Below are 15,020 nucleotides of genomic sequence, written 5' to 3'. Positions count from 1 at the left end.
ATTTTACAATTTATCATTTATTTGCACTTTAATGTCTGATCCCTGGGGCCATAAAATAAATTCATAACATTATGTTTTTGGTCAATAAGTGTGCAGATGACTTAAATTATCACTGGGTTATTCGAAGTCAACATAAACTTTCGGGAACATGCGAGGCAGCACTTTGCCCAAATAAAGAGAGGGTTTTCCGCAGAACTCTGTTCCAAGGATTCCTGCTAGGATAGAGGAAAATATAATCGAGGATATTGTTTGGACAAAGAAGAAAGTTGGGGGAATTGTTAAACTTTAAACTTCCCATCATCCACTGTTCATCAGCACAAGCTGTTGATCTTTCATGAATGGCAGCTATATAGTACTTCAGAATTCATTAACAATTTCCAAAACAAAAACAATGGGTTCTATCATTTTGATTGTTTGCTTCGTTGCACAGTACTTACAAGGAAATCAATTGAGGAGTCATGAAAATGTGATTTTAATAGACATACCTGAGGTCCAGGTGGTCCCTTTGGGCCTGGCTCTTGATCCAGCCCTGGCAAGCCCTGACAAAAAAGAAAAACGAATGAAACAAGACTGTTCAATGTAAAAAAAAATCATGTGATATGATTATTTTCGATTCGCTTAAATGACCTGGAATGTATCGAGTCGGAATGTTTCATTTAAAATTCGACCTTCACCATTGAACTGGATGGAATAATTTAACAAACGTCAGGTAAAAATTATGATAATATAAACTCTGGTACATTAAAACCCTTTTGAGTAAGGAAATACATAGTTATACATTTTTCTTTGAGAATGGAAAAGATTCACAAAATCTCTCAAAACACACAATGGATCACAAATGGTCTTTATGAAAACAACACGTTTTGTTTCTATGTTGTAAAATAGCTCAAAACTAGAGGAGCACTCTTTGATGTCATGACTTTGCCAGATATGCCTCTGCCCACATGATTACATCATTATAATACTCGTACCGAGTTTGATATGAATCCCTGAATCCAGATTAAAAATATTAAATAATTTGGCTGCCAGATCATGTGTCTGATTAGGTTAAAATTAAAAAAAAAATATATATATATATATATATATATATATATATATATATATATATATTCCCCATGACTACCACATCATAATTTTGACGTTTCATGTCATTTATTGAAGCAGTTCAAGATGTGTGTGTGTATATATATATATATATATATATATATATATATATATATATATATATATATATATATATATACATACATATATATATATATATATATATATATATATATATATATATATATATATATATATATATATATATATACATACATATATACACATGCTGTATAAAAGATTTTCATTCAATTCATTATGGCTGCCAAAACATGTGACCTATTATTTGTGAACACCCTGGTATCCCCAAGGTTTGGGAAACAAGTGTGTGAAGTTCCCCCTCAATCTGTCCAGCGATTCTGGAGGAGATTTAAAAATAAGGTTTTCGGATAAATCCAATATGGCTGCCAAACCATGTGACCTATGACATCAAAGGTGGAGAACTTTTTATTCCTCATGGATAGATGATCTTATCTGTAGTTTCCCCTTGATCTGGTCAGCCACTTTGGAGAAGATTTTTGAATGTTTTTATGTTAAAAAAAATGGCTGCTGAACCACATGACTGATGACATCATCAATTTTTTTCCCAATACAATTTAGCCCTGGTTGATCCTAAAAAAATTTCATATTGACCAGATCAACCGTTCGACGTATGTAATTATGATGTCATAGCGAAGCCACCTCTGACATCATCAAAAAAAAAATCACACTTATTTCCCATGGGGAGTATTTCACATGTGCCAAGTTTCAATTTTTTTCCATGGAACAGTTTCGGAGATACAGAGGTCCAAAGTTTTTCCTTTTTTCCAAAATGGCTGCCAAGACCAAGTGACCTATGACATCATAATTCTCATTAAAACGTTGTACGTGAGTGTTTGCACCTATGGTGAATACTTTGTGTCAATCAGATAAGCAGTTGCAGAGAAAACAGAGAAAATCAGCATGGACGTACGGACGGACGAACGTACGGACAACACGAAAACATAATGCCTCCGACAACGTCGTTAGTGGAGGCATAAAAATTTTTTTCCTGGAAATGGACTCTCAAATGGAGGACTTTATAATCAGGAAAATGGACTTTAAGGTCATGCTCACAGATTTGGTGAATTTTCAGTACAGCGATGCCAGTATATTGCCTGATGAGGCATCCTAACGTGGTTATGCAACTTTGCAACCCTCTGTATGATGGAGACAAACCTTTGGTCCAATTTGTCCAGATGGGCCTGGCAAGCCTTTCTCTCCCTGAGAGTGAAAAAAACAAAACACATAAAATTCAAAAACATGCTTAGAAATAATTTAATACACGGAAATATAGAAACAGGAGGAAATGATCAAGCCCATCATTCCTGCATTGTATCTGGTATCAATTAATTTATTACACATGCAAATATGGCAAAATTTAAACACCGACCACCTTCCAATATGCTCCAAACATGCCTCTTCCCTTTCTTTATTTTTGGACACTAAGTTGAGGCTTGTGCAAGAGTTAGAGCACAGAACAAAACAAAGAACACATTGGGAATTCATGGAATACACTAACAGTGGGTTAGATGGATACATCAGAGGGACACTCCACCAAATGTAGATTCCCTGTTCTTCTTCTTTCCTGTGACTCTGACTTCTTCCCAAATACCTTTCTCCTTAAAAAACACTCCTCTCACACTCCCAAACTTCCTTTATCCCAATAATTCTCCCTTTTATTAAATGAGTACCCACCACCCTCCCCCAGTGCATGCATAATTCACAGTATCTAGCTAAATCTACAGGCAGGTGTTGCAAATCTTCATGAGCTGTTTGGTTAAGCTTTGCATTGATGGTCTGTACACTGATGCTGGTAACCTATGATTCACCAAGGAAAAAATGGCCTTTTACTTAGTATCTTACAATGTTTGATGAGAAGGCAAGCTGTAACTATAAATTAAAATGTGATGAGTGTTTATGTTAAAATATAGAGATTTCAAGATTTCTGGATGGATTGTGAGAGTTTGCACAACTTATATCAGCTTCTGGTAATAAACCATCTAATGTCATCGAATGCTTTATAAACTGAGGTGGGGGGGGGGGGAGGAGAGGCTTTCTCAAAAGTTTGTGCGATGAGAATGATAAAAAGTGGAGGGATAGCCAGCTACTGACCGTTTCCTTGGAACAGTGCCACATTGGTGTGCCAAGTGCTGCTATGTTTTTTTCCCTGTGAATAACCAACTTTGGACCAAACTCGACAGACTCCCGGATGGAAATTTATCCATTAAAGAACCTTGGTTGTGACATTTGGGGGCTTATCCGGGATTGATATCCCCACAGGCAGTGTTGATTCTGGAATATATGATACGTGGACATGTGGTAGAGGTGAACAGCAGGTTTGAAGCCCTGGAGGTAAGAATGGGACTGAACAGACTGGGGAAGTTGGATCCACTGACGATTGAAAAGAAGAACAAATGAGTGGAGGTGAACAATGAACCTGGATTTTGGGATGTTAACAAAAAGAGGATTACTGCCAGACCATGTGAGCCCTGCAGAAACAAGGGATGGACAGAGCCAAGAAAGGGTAGAGGGTGCAAGACCAAAAAGGAGGTAGTAAAATACAGAGAGGCCACCAACCTGGCTGTAATGTGAAAGTAGCAGATCTTGACACAGCTTTGTCATGGGAGATCCAAAAGGTTTTGAGGGCCTTTCCTTTCATGGAATCTGGAAGGGTAAGGCGTGAGATATGGGCTCCAGCCCAAAGGCAAGTGAAGTACTACATGAAGCTGCAAATGAAGGCCTTGTGAGTTGTCAAAAGTTCAGATTGGCTAAGGAAAGACCTTGTATGACAAAGGATGCTGAGTCTTTGGAGACTACATTATCTTGGAAATATGGTCTATCCAAGAAAGATCATGGCTGAGAGTGAGACCCAAATGTGAGTGACTTAACCTCTTCAAGTGGTTTGTTTGGGCAGTAAATATGAGGGTTTTGCAGTGGTCCTTTTGGAGAGACAGTGTGAGTGTGGGATTTGCCAGGGTTGAAAGACATCATTTTTTAATGGAATTTTGCTCGCCACAAAGCCAAAGGCCACTCAAGGTTGGGGCTACACAAAGGAAAGTACAGATATTAAACAGAAATAACAAATCTATTTAGATTCCACTTGAACTGAGGGAGGTGAGCATTGAGGGGGAGTCCCCAACATGAGCTGTTGAAACAACTTGCCGTTGTCAATGCCAAAAGGACATAAAGTGGCGTTGTCAAGGCCCAAAGTTTCATAATGTGAGAAATTCCTTGCGTAAGTTAGATAATTGCAAAATAAATGATTTGACTGGTTTTATAATCACAACTGAATGGTATATAATCCATCAAAAGTATGGAAACATCCAGCTGGTGGAACATTGTGAAAAGTAGGTGTCTCTTTTCCCACCATCTGGGCAATTTTCACCACGTGAGACTTGTTGCAGATATATTTCTATAAATCGGTAGTTACATTTACAAGTGTTACTACAGTTTTAAATATTCTCAAAATCCTGACTTAAGGCAAACTTTATGTCCTCCTGCGACTTTCAGATCATCTCATCTCATCTCAAACGAATTTGGGAATATTTATGTATCCTCATGAAGGCCACCTTGAACCATAGAAGATGCGTTAGAACAGCTGACACTGTGACAGTCTCCACATCCAACTGAACACTGCAAAGCATGTTTCTTGCAGTTGCAACATCTGATGTCACAGCTTGTCCTTGATGACATTGTGTATAGTAAGTTCTTGGTGGCTGGTGGTAAGTGAGGGCAGATAGGATGAAGTTTGTCCTTGGCACTGACCCAACCCCATTTCTGTGGGATCAAATTCTAATGCTAAACTGTATCCATGTGGCCACGGTATGTGCTGCAACACAGAATCATCATCCAACACTTGCTGTAATTCCATTGCTGATGGTAGTGGCATCTCCAAAGCTCTTACAGCAGGGACTACATCCGCAAGTGATGGCTTGTGTGGATCGCTGAGGAGACCAGCTGTGTCAAACAGCGAAGAAGGTAAACTACAGAGTTCATATGAGAAAATCTCAGAGAGGTCATCAAGTTGTCCATTGGCTGCTGTAATCAGATATTGGAACAAGAGTCGGGGGTCAACCTACACCGAGTCCCCATCTATCGTCATCGTTGGCTTGGTAGTGAGTGTTACTGCCTGGTTTGCTTTCTTAAATGTGTTTTTCCGTACATTTTCAGAAGAAACCTTCTTCAGGACATTGAGGCCAACTTATTTTGACTTATGAACATTTACACTTGTGCATGCTGTCACTCCAGTTACTATGTTGTGTCTGACAGGATCCTCTGCAAATGGATTTCTTTCCTGGAGGAAAGACATGAATGTTGGTTGATATGTCCTCTTCATCTCTTGATTTTCTAGTTTGTGCAGCTTCTACATGTTGGTCACTTGTGTAGAACTTAGTGTCAGTAAACTGCTGCATGGTATTGTTGATGTCGGCACAAGCTTGGCGAGCAAGTAGCTATTGAGTTTGTTGAGATTCTGACATTGTATGTCCCTCTTGTCAAACCACCTGTTGTTTTAATGCTTCTCATCAAAACTTGCTCAATAACAACATATGGAGAGAGGCCAATCCAAAAGCAATCACTTCCACGAGGTGCATGGTATTCAGCTTCAAAGCACTTACACACATCTGGATGTTCTTTCGAAAAAATTTGCACAAGTTGCAAGTACATGTAAGCTGATTTTACATGTACGTTTTGACCTGAGGCAGCAAAAAAAAAAGCGGCATTTCCTTCACACATTGGAGATGTACAGTATATCCCAATTTCCTGCCTCTTCTGCTTTTATTAACTTGCAGAGTGTGTCTATCATCTCCATGTACCAAAGCCAAGGAGATGCAGTGTGGAGATGGCAAAGTGCCTGTTTTTCTCTCACAAGCTTTTCATTGATTTTCTTTCAAGGGTACTCTTCTTAAGACTCGCTCTACAGAAATGTTCTCACTCAGTCGTTTTTCATATCACTGAGTTGTTTCTTTCAAGTCATCTGCTGTTTCAGTGGCCTGCAAAAGTATTCACCCCCAAACCAATAATTGCGCATTCAGATGAATTACGAATTGTGGAGAAACAATTTTTCCAAATGAACTTTTTTGTTCATAACTGAAATCAAACTAAGCACTGTTGTAGTTGAAGGAGGTCACATGTCAGAAATCGCTGCAAACAACATGTAGAAATCAAAATTCACTGGTTGTAAAAGTATTCAGCCCCTTACGTAAGTACTTGGTGGAAGCATCTTTTGCAGCAATGACTGCTACGAGTCTTATTGGGTAGGTCTCGACTCGCTTGGCACAAAGAGATGGTGACATCTTTCCCCATTCTTCACGTGAAAATTGCTCTAGTTCTGCCAAGTTTGATGGAGATCGTTGATGGACTGGAATCTTCAAGTCTTGTCATAAATGTTCAATTGGGTTCAAGTCAGGACTGACGAGGTCACTGAATAACTTTTTTTTCTTATCCAGCCACTCCAGTGTGGGTTGAGCTTTGTGCTTTGGATCATTGTTCTGCTGAAATGTGAATCTCCTACCCAATTTGATTCATGGCTGACTCAAACAGGTTTTCATCAAGGATTATTCTGTACTTTGCACCATCCGTTGCCTCTTCTATCCTGATAAGCTTGCCAGTTCCTGCTGATGAAAAGCAGCTCCATTACATGATTCTGCCACCACCACCATGCTTGACAGTAGGGATGGTGTTGCCTGGGTGATGTGAAGTGTTGGGTTTGCACCAGACATAATGCTTTGAATTGAGATCAAAAATTCATATTTTTGTCTCGTCTCACCACAAAACGTTTCTTCACATGTCTGCAGTATCATTAAGATGCATATAAAAACTTGTATGAAGTTTGTGAAAAAAAAACATCTTTTTCAGCAATGGCTTCTTTCTTGCCACCTGACTATAATGTCCCTTTGTGAAGGGAATGGGATATTGTTGATTGATGAACACTGACCTTCATCTCGGACATAGAGCCTTGCCGATATTTAAAAGTCATTGTTAGATTTACAGTGACCTCCTGCTTGCCGGGCTGCTGAGTTTGGATGGGTGACTTGATCCGTGTGGAGTCTGTGTGGTATGATATGTTTTCCACTTCTTAATGATTGATTTCACCGTACTCAAAGGGATAATGAGTGACTTCGAAATCTTCTGAAAACCCTCTCCTGAACGGTGCTTCTTCACCACTTTATGTCTGACTTCTTTGGAAAGCTCCTTGGTCTTCATGTTTGCCTTGTTGGTTGACCAAGTGAGTTGCACCTTAAAACTTCTTAGATAAGTGGAGGAGATTATTTTTTCCGTTAAACCACTGATTATATACAGGTGAAACCTATTACACTTATTTTGTAACCTTTAAAACAAATAATTTGCTTCTGAAGTGATTTAGGGTTAGTTCAGCAAAGGGTATGAATACTTATGCAACTAAGAATCATCTGATTTTCTCTGTTAATCTAACTTATTCACATTCTACCTGCAATTTGTTTTTTATATTTCTCACTTTGGAGTAGTTTGTAAAGACTGGATGTTCACACATCTGGATGTTCTTTCTAAAAAATTAAGAATTATTTGAAAGCATCATGAAATAAGCTCAGGTGGCACAAAAATGTGAAAACTTTTAAGAGGGTGAATACTTTTGCAGGCCACTGTATAATGTTAGATTCTTGAACTCTATTATCTTCAGTGAATGTATCGTGTCGATTACATGCTACTTGAGGAAGTTTTGGTCCCCAATCTTGGACAGCTTCCAACATCGTATTGCTTTCTTCTTGAGCTTCATCACTCTCTATTGTGGTAGTGTTTTCCGATGTCTCAACTGTGTTTCTCTCAAATCTTGGAATTCTGAAAACCTTTTTTTAAAAACAACATATAGCATCGAGGGCTGTGTCCCACAAGAAGTGTCCCCTGACTGCCCTCGATACAGACTTTCTAATCAGCATGTATCCAACTGCATTTGAAGCATATCCAGTTTCAAGGAGTTCATGGAGGCCTGAAGAACCTGTAAGGTGGCCGATGGATCCCAGAAAGGCCATTTCTATGTGGAAACTTCCTAGTCTCAACGCAATTGATTTCAGGTCACTATTTGTCAGTTCAGTGGAGATGATTGTCAGGGCTTTCCAAAAAAATTGCTGGTCAAATGTGAGAACCACCTCTGATCCGTAGTGCTTTGCTTGGGTACAGACAAACTTCGTTGCAGTGTATATACAGCTCATTTTTTAATTTATTTAATATTAAGTTATTAAATATAAATGTATTTTAGGTCATTCATTTGTAATTTACGGAGCCTCGACTTTTCCACACTTTTGATATATTATTTAAGTAATACCTCTCTACATGTTACACAGTACATAAATTACTTTGCAATTTGTTTGAGGTTGAAACATAGGTTGACTGAACTACATGTGTATTCTATACAGTCAGATGTAGCAGCTGTTCATTGCAATCAGGTGAAAGATGCTCTTTTGAAGAGGTAACATTTAACTGAAGATGAGTATAGGATCAAGTTTAGGAGTGTCAAACCAGAAAAAAATGGAGAACCCTGAACAATTTATTGTCAGATTGAGGAATTACCTGACAAAGTGGCTTGAAATCTCAAAAAGACGTGACTATATATTTGATGGCCTATGTGACATCTTAGCAAAGGAACTATTAGTAACGTATGCCTGGAGGACTTCTCTGTCCATCTGTGTGAAAGGGAACCACAAATTATTGGAGAGATAGCTCAAATTGCTTATCTTTTCTTGATTTCTCATAATAGCAACTATAAACTGTTGTTCAGTGTACCAATTAACTTTGGATGACACTCGACTGACCCCTGACCTGAAATTGACCAATTAAAGAACATTAGTTGTGAAGTTTGGGGGCTTTACAGGATCAACCTTTCCACCAGAGATGTCGATTTGTAGTACATACTATATGTGGAGATGGCAGAAATTTGTCATGCGGTGCCTCAGATGGAGGGGTTTTCATTTATTTATTTTTCCTTGGTCGTAGTAGTTCACCATACATGTCTAAGACCAGGAGAATGGACCTGTCTTACTGACAGTGTAAGAGAATTCTGTGGATGACTTTAAACTGTAGTGCTCTATATGTAAATGGTATGGATATTGAGCAGTGACTGGAAGGCCTCACTGAAGGTTGATGTAAGCTCTGAGGGGTGGTGTTATGTATGCAATCTGTTTGGGCATGAGGCGGTGGAGTGCAAGTCGTTTATTAAAGCAGCCAAAACATTCTTTCATGGAGAAAAGTATAAACAGATTATTTGAATTGCTGCAAAGGTCATGAAGTGAGTGCCAGCTGGTTGGTGAAACATGAAGCCCCGACATTAGAGATTTTGGATACCAAGTTGGAGTCTTGCATTGCAAAGGGCCTTTATTGCTTTCATGTGGCAAGAAGCATCAGATGGTGAGAAATACTTGCATCCCACTCTTGACTGGATCCAGAAGGCAGATGCCAATCATGAAAGGGAATGTCAGGAGTGGTTGGACACAGGTTGCAGTGGAATCATGATATAGTTTTTTTTTCAAGGAGGACCAGTATCCCCACGTATGCTGTTGTTGGGAAACATGGTGGGAAAGGTGTCGATGGTCAAGATTAGTATACACACTCCTTATTGACTTGTGTAGTTGAAGTCAGGCAACCAAGCTGTTTGCAGGCAAGCAGGCAACTAACAGCACCTGCAAGTTGGTAACATACTGGCAGCGAGGGCACCAGATGATCTTTAGCGATAGTAGAGGGACGATATGCAAAAAGAGGCCTAATTAAGGAGTTTGACTACTTTGCTCGAAAAATGTTATTACTACTCGATGTTAGATATGTCCATACGTGGGGGACATCGTCAGGGTGGATTTCGATCCAGTAAGCGGTGCAACCTTTTTATTGGCTTTGAAAGGTGACATTTAAACTACATACCTATTTCAACATCTATAGCAACTACGATACAACACAGGCTTGTTTTAGTGAATTTCTATCAAATGTAGTGTTTAACATAGGGATTTCAAGATTATTTATCCAAGACAAATACAAAAGTGAATTCATAATGCGAGAATTTAGAAATTTCAAACAGAATTTTTCAGTTTTAAAGTGATTGAATGATCCAACATGCTAAAGATTTATATGACTGATGAACTTTCTAAATGGTGGTATTTCACAAAAGTTTGAAATGTCTCGTCTGAATGATCTATATATAAAAGGAGCCATGCATGCATCCATGCAAGTTCCACCCATTGGTTGGACAGTTGCCTGACTCCACCCAAAATTTCTATATTTTACTCGGGATCTCAACTCTCATGATCACTTTACACCCCCCATGAAGTGATCAAGGAAGATGCAGATGACGACAAAAATTTGTTGGATCTCAGTTAAATAAGGAGCAGAAAAGTGCAAGTACCTGCGAACCCAATGAAATGGTGGCAGATGTGAGGTTTGGTCAGCAGTTTACCCAGGCTCAAAGCAAGGAGTTGAAATCCCTAGTCTAGCTGTTTTTACAGATTTCAGTGGGACCATGATCTTAAATCGGTCAACGTGTTAAACTAGCTACGAATGTGCTGGTTCAATCAGAGCCATATATAGTACCATATAATGTTTGGAAGTTTCTTAGCCAGGACGTACAAGAGATGTTAAAAATGGGAATTATTTCGTCGTCTAAATCGTGGTGCACATCACCAGTGGTGATTGTTCATACAAAGTATGGAACAAACCCATGTGTGTGGAATATCGTAAGTTTAATAAGATCACTGTATTTGATCCAGAGCCAATGGTGATAGTTAGTTATCTCTTCCAGAAGCTCAGAGAGGATAGGTATTTTACAACGATTGGTCTGAGTAAGGGATGTGGGCAGATACCGGTGGCTGAGGAAAAAGTGCACAAGATAGCATTTGTGACAACAGATGTTTCTGACGCATATTTGAAGAGGTCATTCGGAATGACAAACTCCAAAGTTATGCTAGTGCAGGGCATGAGGAAGTTACTGGCTGGGATGGAAAATAGCGACAGTTATATTGATGACATTCTCATTCATATTTCCACTCTTGGGGATTTGCTATACAAGATGTCTGCAGCCCTCATGGCGTGGGCATCAAAGTGTGTGATAGGACAGACAATGTTAGCTGTGTGACTTACCAGATAGAGCAAGATTTGATAGGTCTTCATGATGACAATGCAGGAAAGATCATTGATGCATCATGACCCACAATCAAGAGAGTGGTACGGTCATTCGTGGGAATGGCTGGATACTACCGGATTACATCCATAACGAGAGAGTCCATAGAACACATTACCCTGTGCAGTGTTGAACTATACAGGTCAATTTAAATAAAATAATGATTTTAAAGGTCGTATAAAAAATCTGGAGGTTTAGCACTGTTTTGATGGAGTCTTATACACCACATGATTTAACATGTCCAAGTACTGCAAAAACTGGATGTTTTGGAAGTGATAAGAGGGTGATTTGTGTTCTACAGTGTTGAAGTATATAATTAAATTGAAATAAAATAAAGATTATAAATGTCGTATAAAAAATTAAATCTGGAAGTTTACCACTTGCCGTTGACACAGTGGCGATTCGTAATTACACCACCTTATTTAACATGTTACATTAGTTCTTCATACTTGTTATACGTGTCCTTTATGATGTCCTTAAAAAACAGTAAGTTTCCAGTTTGGAATGATTTTCAGTTTTGTTTGACTGCGAAGCAGGCAGATAGGGTAAAAATATTATCTCGCACCTCTCTGCGCATGTGCGATCAGGACAAATTCAGAGCCAAGTACTGCTATACTGGAGGTTCGTTTTCTGATTCATGTTCCAATTCGTGTTCAAAATATAACATTCAAATGAAATTAAATTTGTTCCTTGATTATACGCTTGTGGACAGGATAGAGACAGAGACGGACAGATAGACAGATAGACAGATAGACAAACAGACAGAAGTGAACCAATTGCTTCACTTCGCTTTGCGTTCGCGGGCTAATAATGCAGTGCCACTTGCGGATTTGATCACAAGGGGTAAACTTAGAAAAATAGTTTGGGGAGATGTTCATGAGAAGGCCTACAAGATCCTCAAGCGACTCATCAACAAATCCATCTTGAGACTACCCGACCCGAGTAAGCTTAGGACTGATGCTTCTGCCACTGGTGTTGGAGCATATGTTTTACAGGAATATGATCACAGATTATTCCTTGTTCACTCTGCGATCATGAAGCTGATGAACTAAGAGAAGAACAACTCAGTCATGGAAATGGAAAGTCTCGCTATTGTGTCAGTCGTTCATAGATTTATGCTGTATCTCAAGAGATTTATGCTGGACTGAATACATATTGCAAACTGATTCTCAGCTGTTAGTGTTCATGGATAAGGCAAAATTTCTCATTGACAGAATCATGGGATGGGCCATGTTTCACCAAATCATTTGTCTACTATATAATTGATCAAGGGGATAGAGAATGTTGAGGCAGCTTAAATGAGCAGGGTTGTTTCAGCATGATCTCCAAACGTTTTATATTTGATATGTGGATTGTAAAAGATTTTTCTGGATATTTCTCAATTGTTTGGAAAATGAATTTGTGTAGGTTGGAAAAATTAAGATTTTTCTTGAACATTGAGGTTATGTCACATATTCTTAATGGATGGTTCAAATAAGCAGCGTATTAATCTTCTATGCACTGTTCAATGCTGGTATACCCATCATTTTCTATGGAATGAATTGCCTATTATTTAGGATTTCAGAGTGTGTGATGAGGCTCGACAAGCTGTAAATATTAAGTAAAACAAAATGTGACAAGTGGTAATGTTAGAAGATAAATGTAAAAGCCTGTGGATGGATTGTGAGTGTACGAGTAATTTCATGAAATAATTCTGGCAAGCACTGTAGTCTCTAAAGTATGAATAGAAAAGTATAGCACATGCAAATAATTCTGGATTGTGGCAGCATCACTGTTGAGGCACCACTTATATTATTGAACATGGTTTTCATTAGCTGATGTTCTTTTCATTAGCTGAGGCCAGACTTGCCCCATGATTTCATGATCGGTTAACACAACTCTTAGAAACCACTAGGGTGGAATGAATTCCATAATCATATCATGTGATTAATGCTGGAATGGCACACAAAATAATTGCTTTATTACATTCCACAATTCATCCTGATGAATATTATTTACCATGATGGGTAGTTTGCTTTATGAGTGCATTAAACCATTTAGGACTTTCCCCATTACTCCATGGTCTGATGGCTTAAAAAGCGAAATGCTCTTTGGAATCTTGTGCTAATATTTTAGGTAAAAGCCTGTTATTGTACACATAAATTATTCATGAAGGAGAACACATCACTGATATTATGGGAACCTATGCAAAAAGTGTTCACAAAGCATGTATTAAAAATATACTCAGTTTTCTGCAGTTCATCATTATCATTATTATTATTATTATCATATATTTTCTTTAGTTTGTTTATAAATAAATCTGCATTCGCTCAGGTACACCAACCTGACAAGTCATAAAATATAAAGAAGCCATGCTAACGTGAATGGTTAACAAGCAAAGGAGGAATTCTGTTTGGATTAGGTACCCAAATCCTATTGGAACTGCACAAGGTACATAAAAGATCCTTACCTTTGGGCCTTTGGGACCATCAATTCCCTTTGGGCCAGGTGGGCCAGGCTTGCCCTGAAAAGCAGGTCTTCCATTTTAACAGGACCTCAAAACTCATATGATTATGAATAACACGTATGCATAGTTAAATGTACTTGGCACATTCAAAAAGTTATATGAATGATATATTTACTCACAACAGTCCAAGACAGCTAAAAAAACAACAAACAAAAAATATACCATCAGAGATGGGGAATCCCCCGCCATTGAATGAAAAAGGTCATACATATTCCAGATAATGAGGGAGGTGAATTGGAAACAAGACACCATTTGGTCATCATCTCGAAAAAGTTCCCCAGGGGTGAGGAACGTAGTAAGCAAAAATAAATGAAATCAGATAAGCGGTTTTCCATTAATTACAAAAATCATTTTTTTCAAGATGGCCACCCTAGTCGGCCATCTTGGTTCCGGCCATGCCCAAAATCAATAGGGTTCTTCCTTTTCAGATGGTACATGTGTGACCCGAATTTCAAATCGATATGGCAAACAGTTTATGAGTTATCGCCGCCCCAGTCGGCCATCTTGGATCCGGCCACGCCCAAAATCAATAAGGTTCTTCCTTTCTGGTGGTACATGTGTGACCCAAATTTCAAATCGATATGGCGAAAAAACATTTTTTTCAAGATTGCCGCCCCAGCCGGCCATCTTGGATCTGGCCACGCCCAAAATCAATAGGGTTCTTCCTTTTCAGGTGGTTCATGTGTGACCCAAATTTCAAATTGATATGGCGAACAGTTTATGAGTTATCGCACTCACAGCTATAAATGTTGACGCCCGGACGGACAGACAGATGGACGGACAGCCGGACGCCCTGGGTGACAACAATATCCCCCTTCCGCCACGCGGCGGGGGATAAAACATGGATAAGGTGTGCATGAATACAGAATATCATTTAATTTTGTATATATACATTATATTAGGGTGGTCCAAAAACAGCAAAAAAAAATATTTAAACTTCAGATGTCTCCACAAGCCTTAAATTATTCTACTATGATTCAATAACGCGCATAAAAATATTTAAGTTGATCGGAGGTGATCTAGAGGTCGCTCCATATGACGACTTTTAGTTTCATGAGTTGGTTAAATTAGGGTATGGTCAGGTACGATTACGGGTACTTCTGGATGTCCGAGGTGGAAGTTCAGAAGTGTATGGATTTGCATCTCACCATACCCTAATTTAATATAATAATAACTAAATAAATAACTAACATATTTTTCGTGAATCATTGAATCTAAAACACTGGGTGTTGGGGCGGCTAGAAATAAGTTCAG

General features: G+C 38.7%; 1 protein-coding gene and 1 long non-coding RNA gene across 16 annotated transcripts in view; one reads left to right on the top strand and one right to left on the bottom strand.

Moving 5' to 3' along the window:
* The window catches only part of LOC147026699 (uncharacterized), a 506,204-nt gene that overhangs the window by 287,976 nt on the left and 203,208 nt on the right, over positions 1-15,020 (bottom strand). For all 15 annotated transcript variants that reach the window (XR_015058478.1, XR_015058480.1, XR_015058479.1 and 12 more), the window contains 3 exons: positions 13,710-13,763; positions 2,302-2,346; positions 486-539 (listed from right to left, as the gene is read on the bottom strand). Coding sequence is in view for 12 of the 15 variants with exons in the window: in XM_085882416.1 (XP_085738542.1) it covers positions 486-539; positions 2,302-2,346; positions 13,710-13,763 (153 nt within the window). In the remaining 3 variants the exon portion in view is untranslated. The remainder of the gene's footprint in view (positions 1-485; positions 540-2,301; positions 2,347-13,709; positions 13,764-15,020) is intronic.
* Positions 5,103-15,020, top strand: part of LOC147026702 (uncharacterized) — a 68,977-nt gene continuing 59,059 nt past the window's right edge. The window contains exon 1 of the long non-coding RNA XR_015058481.1: positions 5,103-5,240. This is a non-coding gene — a long non-coding RNA (uncharacterized LOC147026702). The remainder of the gene's footprint in view (positions 5,241-15,020) is intronic.

The sequence above is a fragment of the Eptatretus burgeri genome, chromosome 5, assembly GCF_056783735.1.
Source record: "Eptatretus burgeri isolate ZD-2024b chromosome 5, Ebu_testis_v1, whole genome shotgun sequence".
NCBI lineage: Eukaryota > Metazoa > Chordata > Myxini > Myxiniformes > Myxinidae > Eptatretus > Eptatretus burgeri.
The sequence above is the reverse complement of the archived record's forward strand: the minus strand, read 5'-3'. Positions and strand labels throughout refer to the sequence as shown.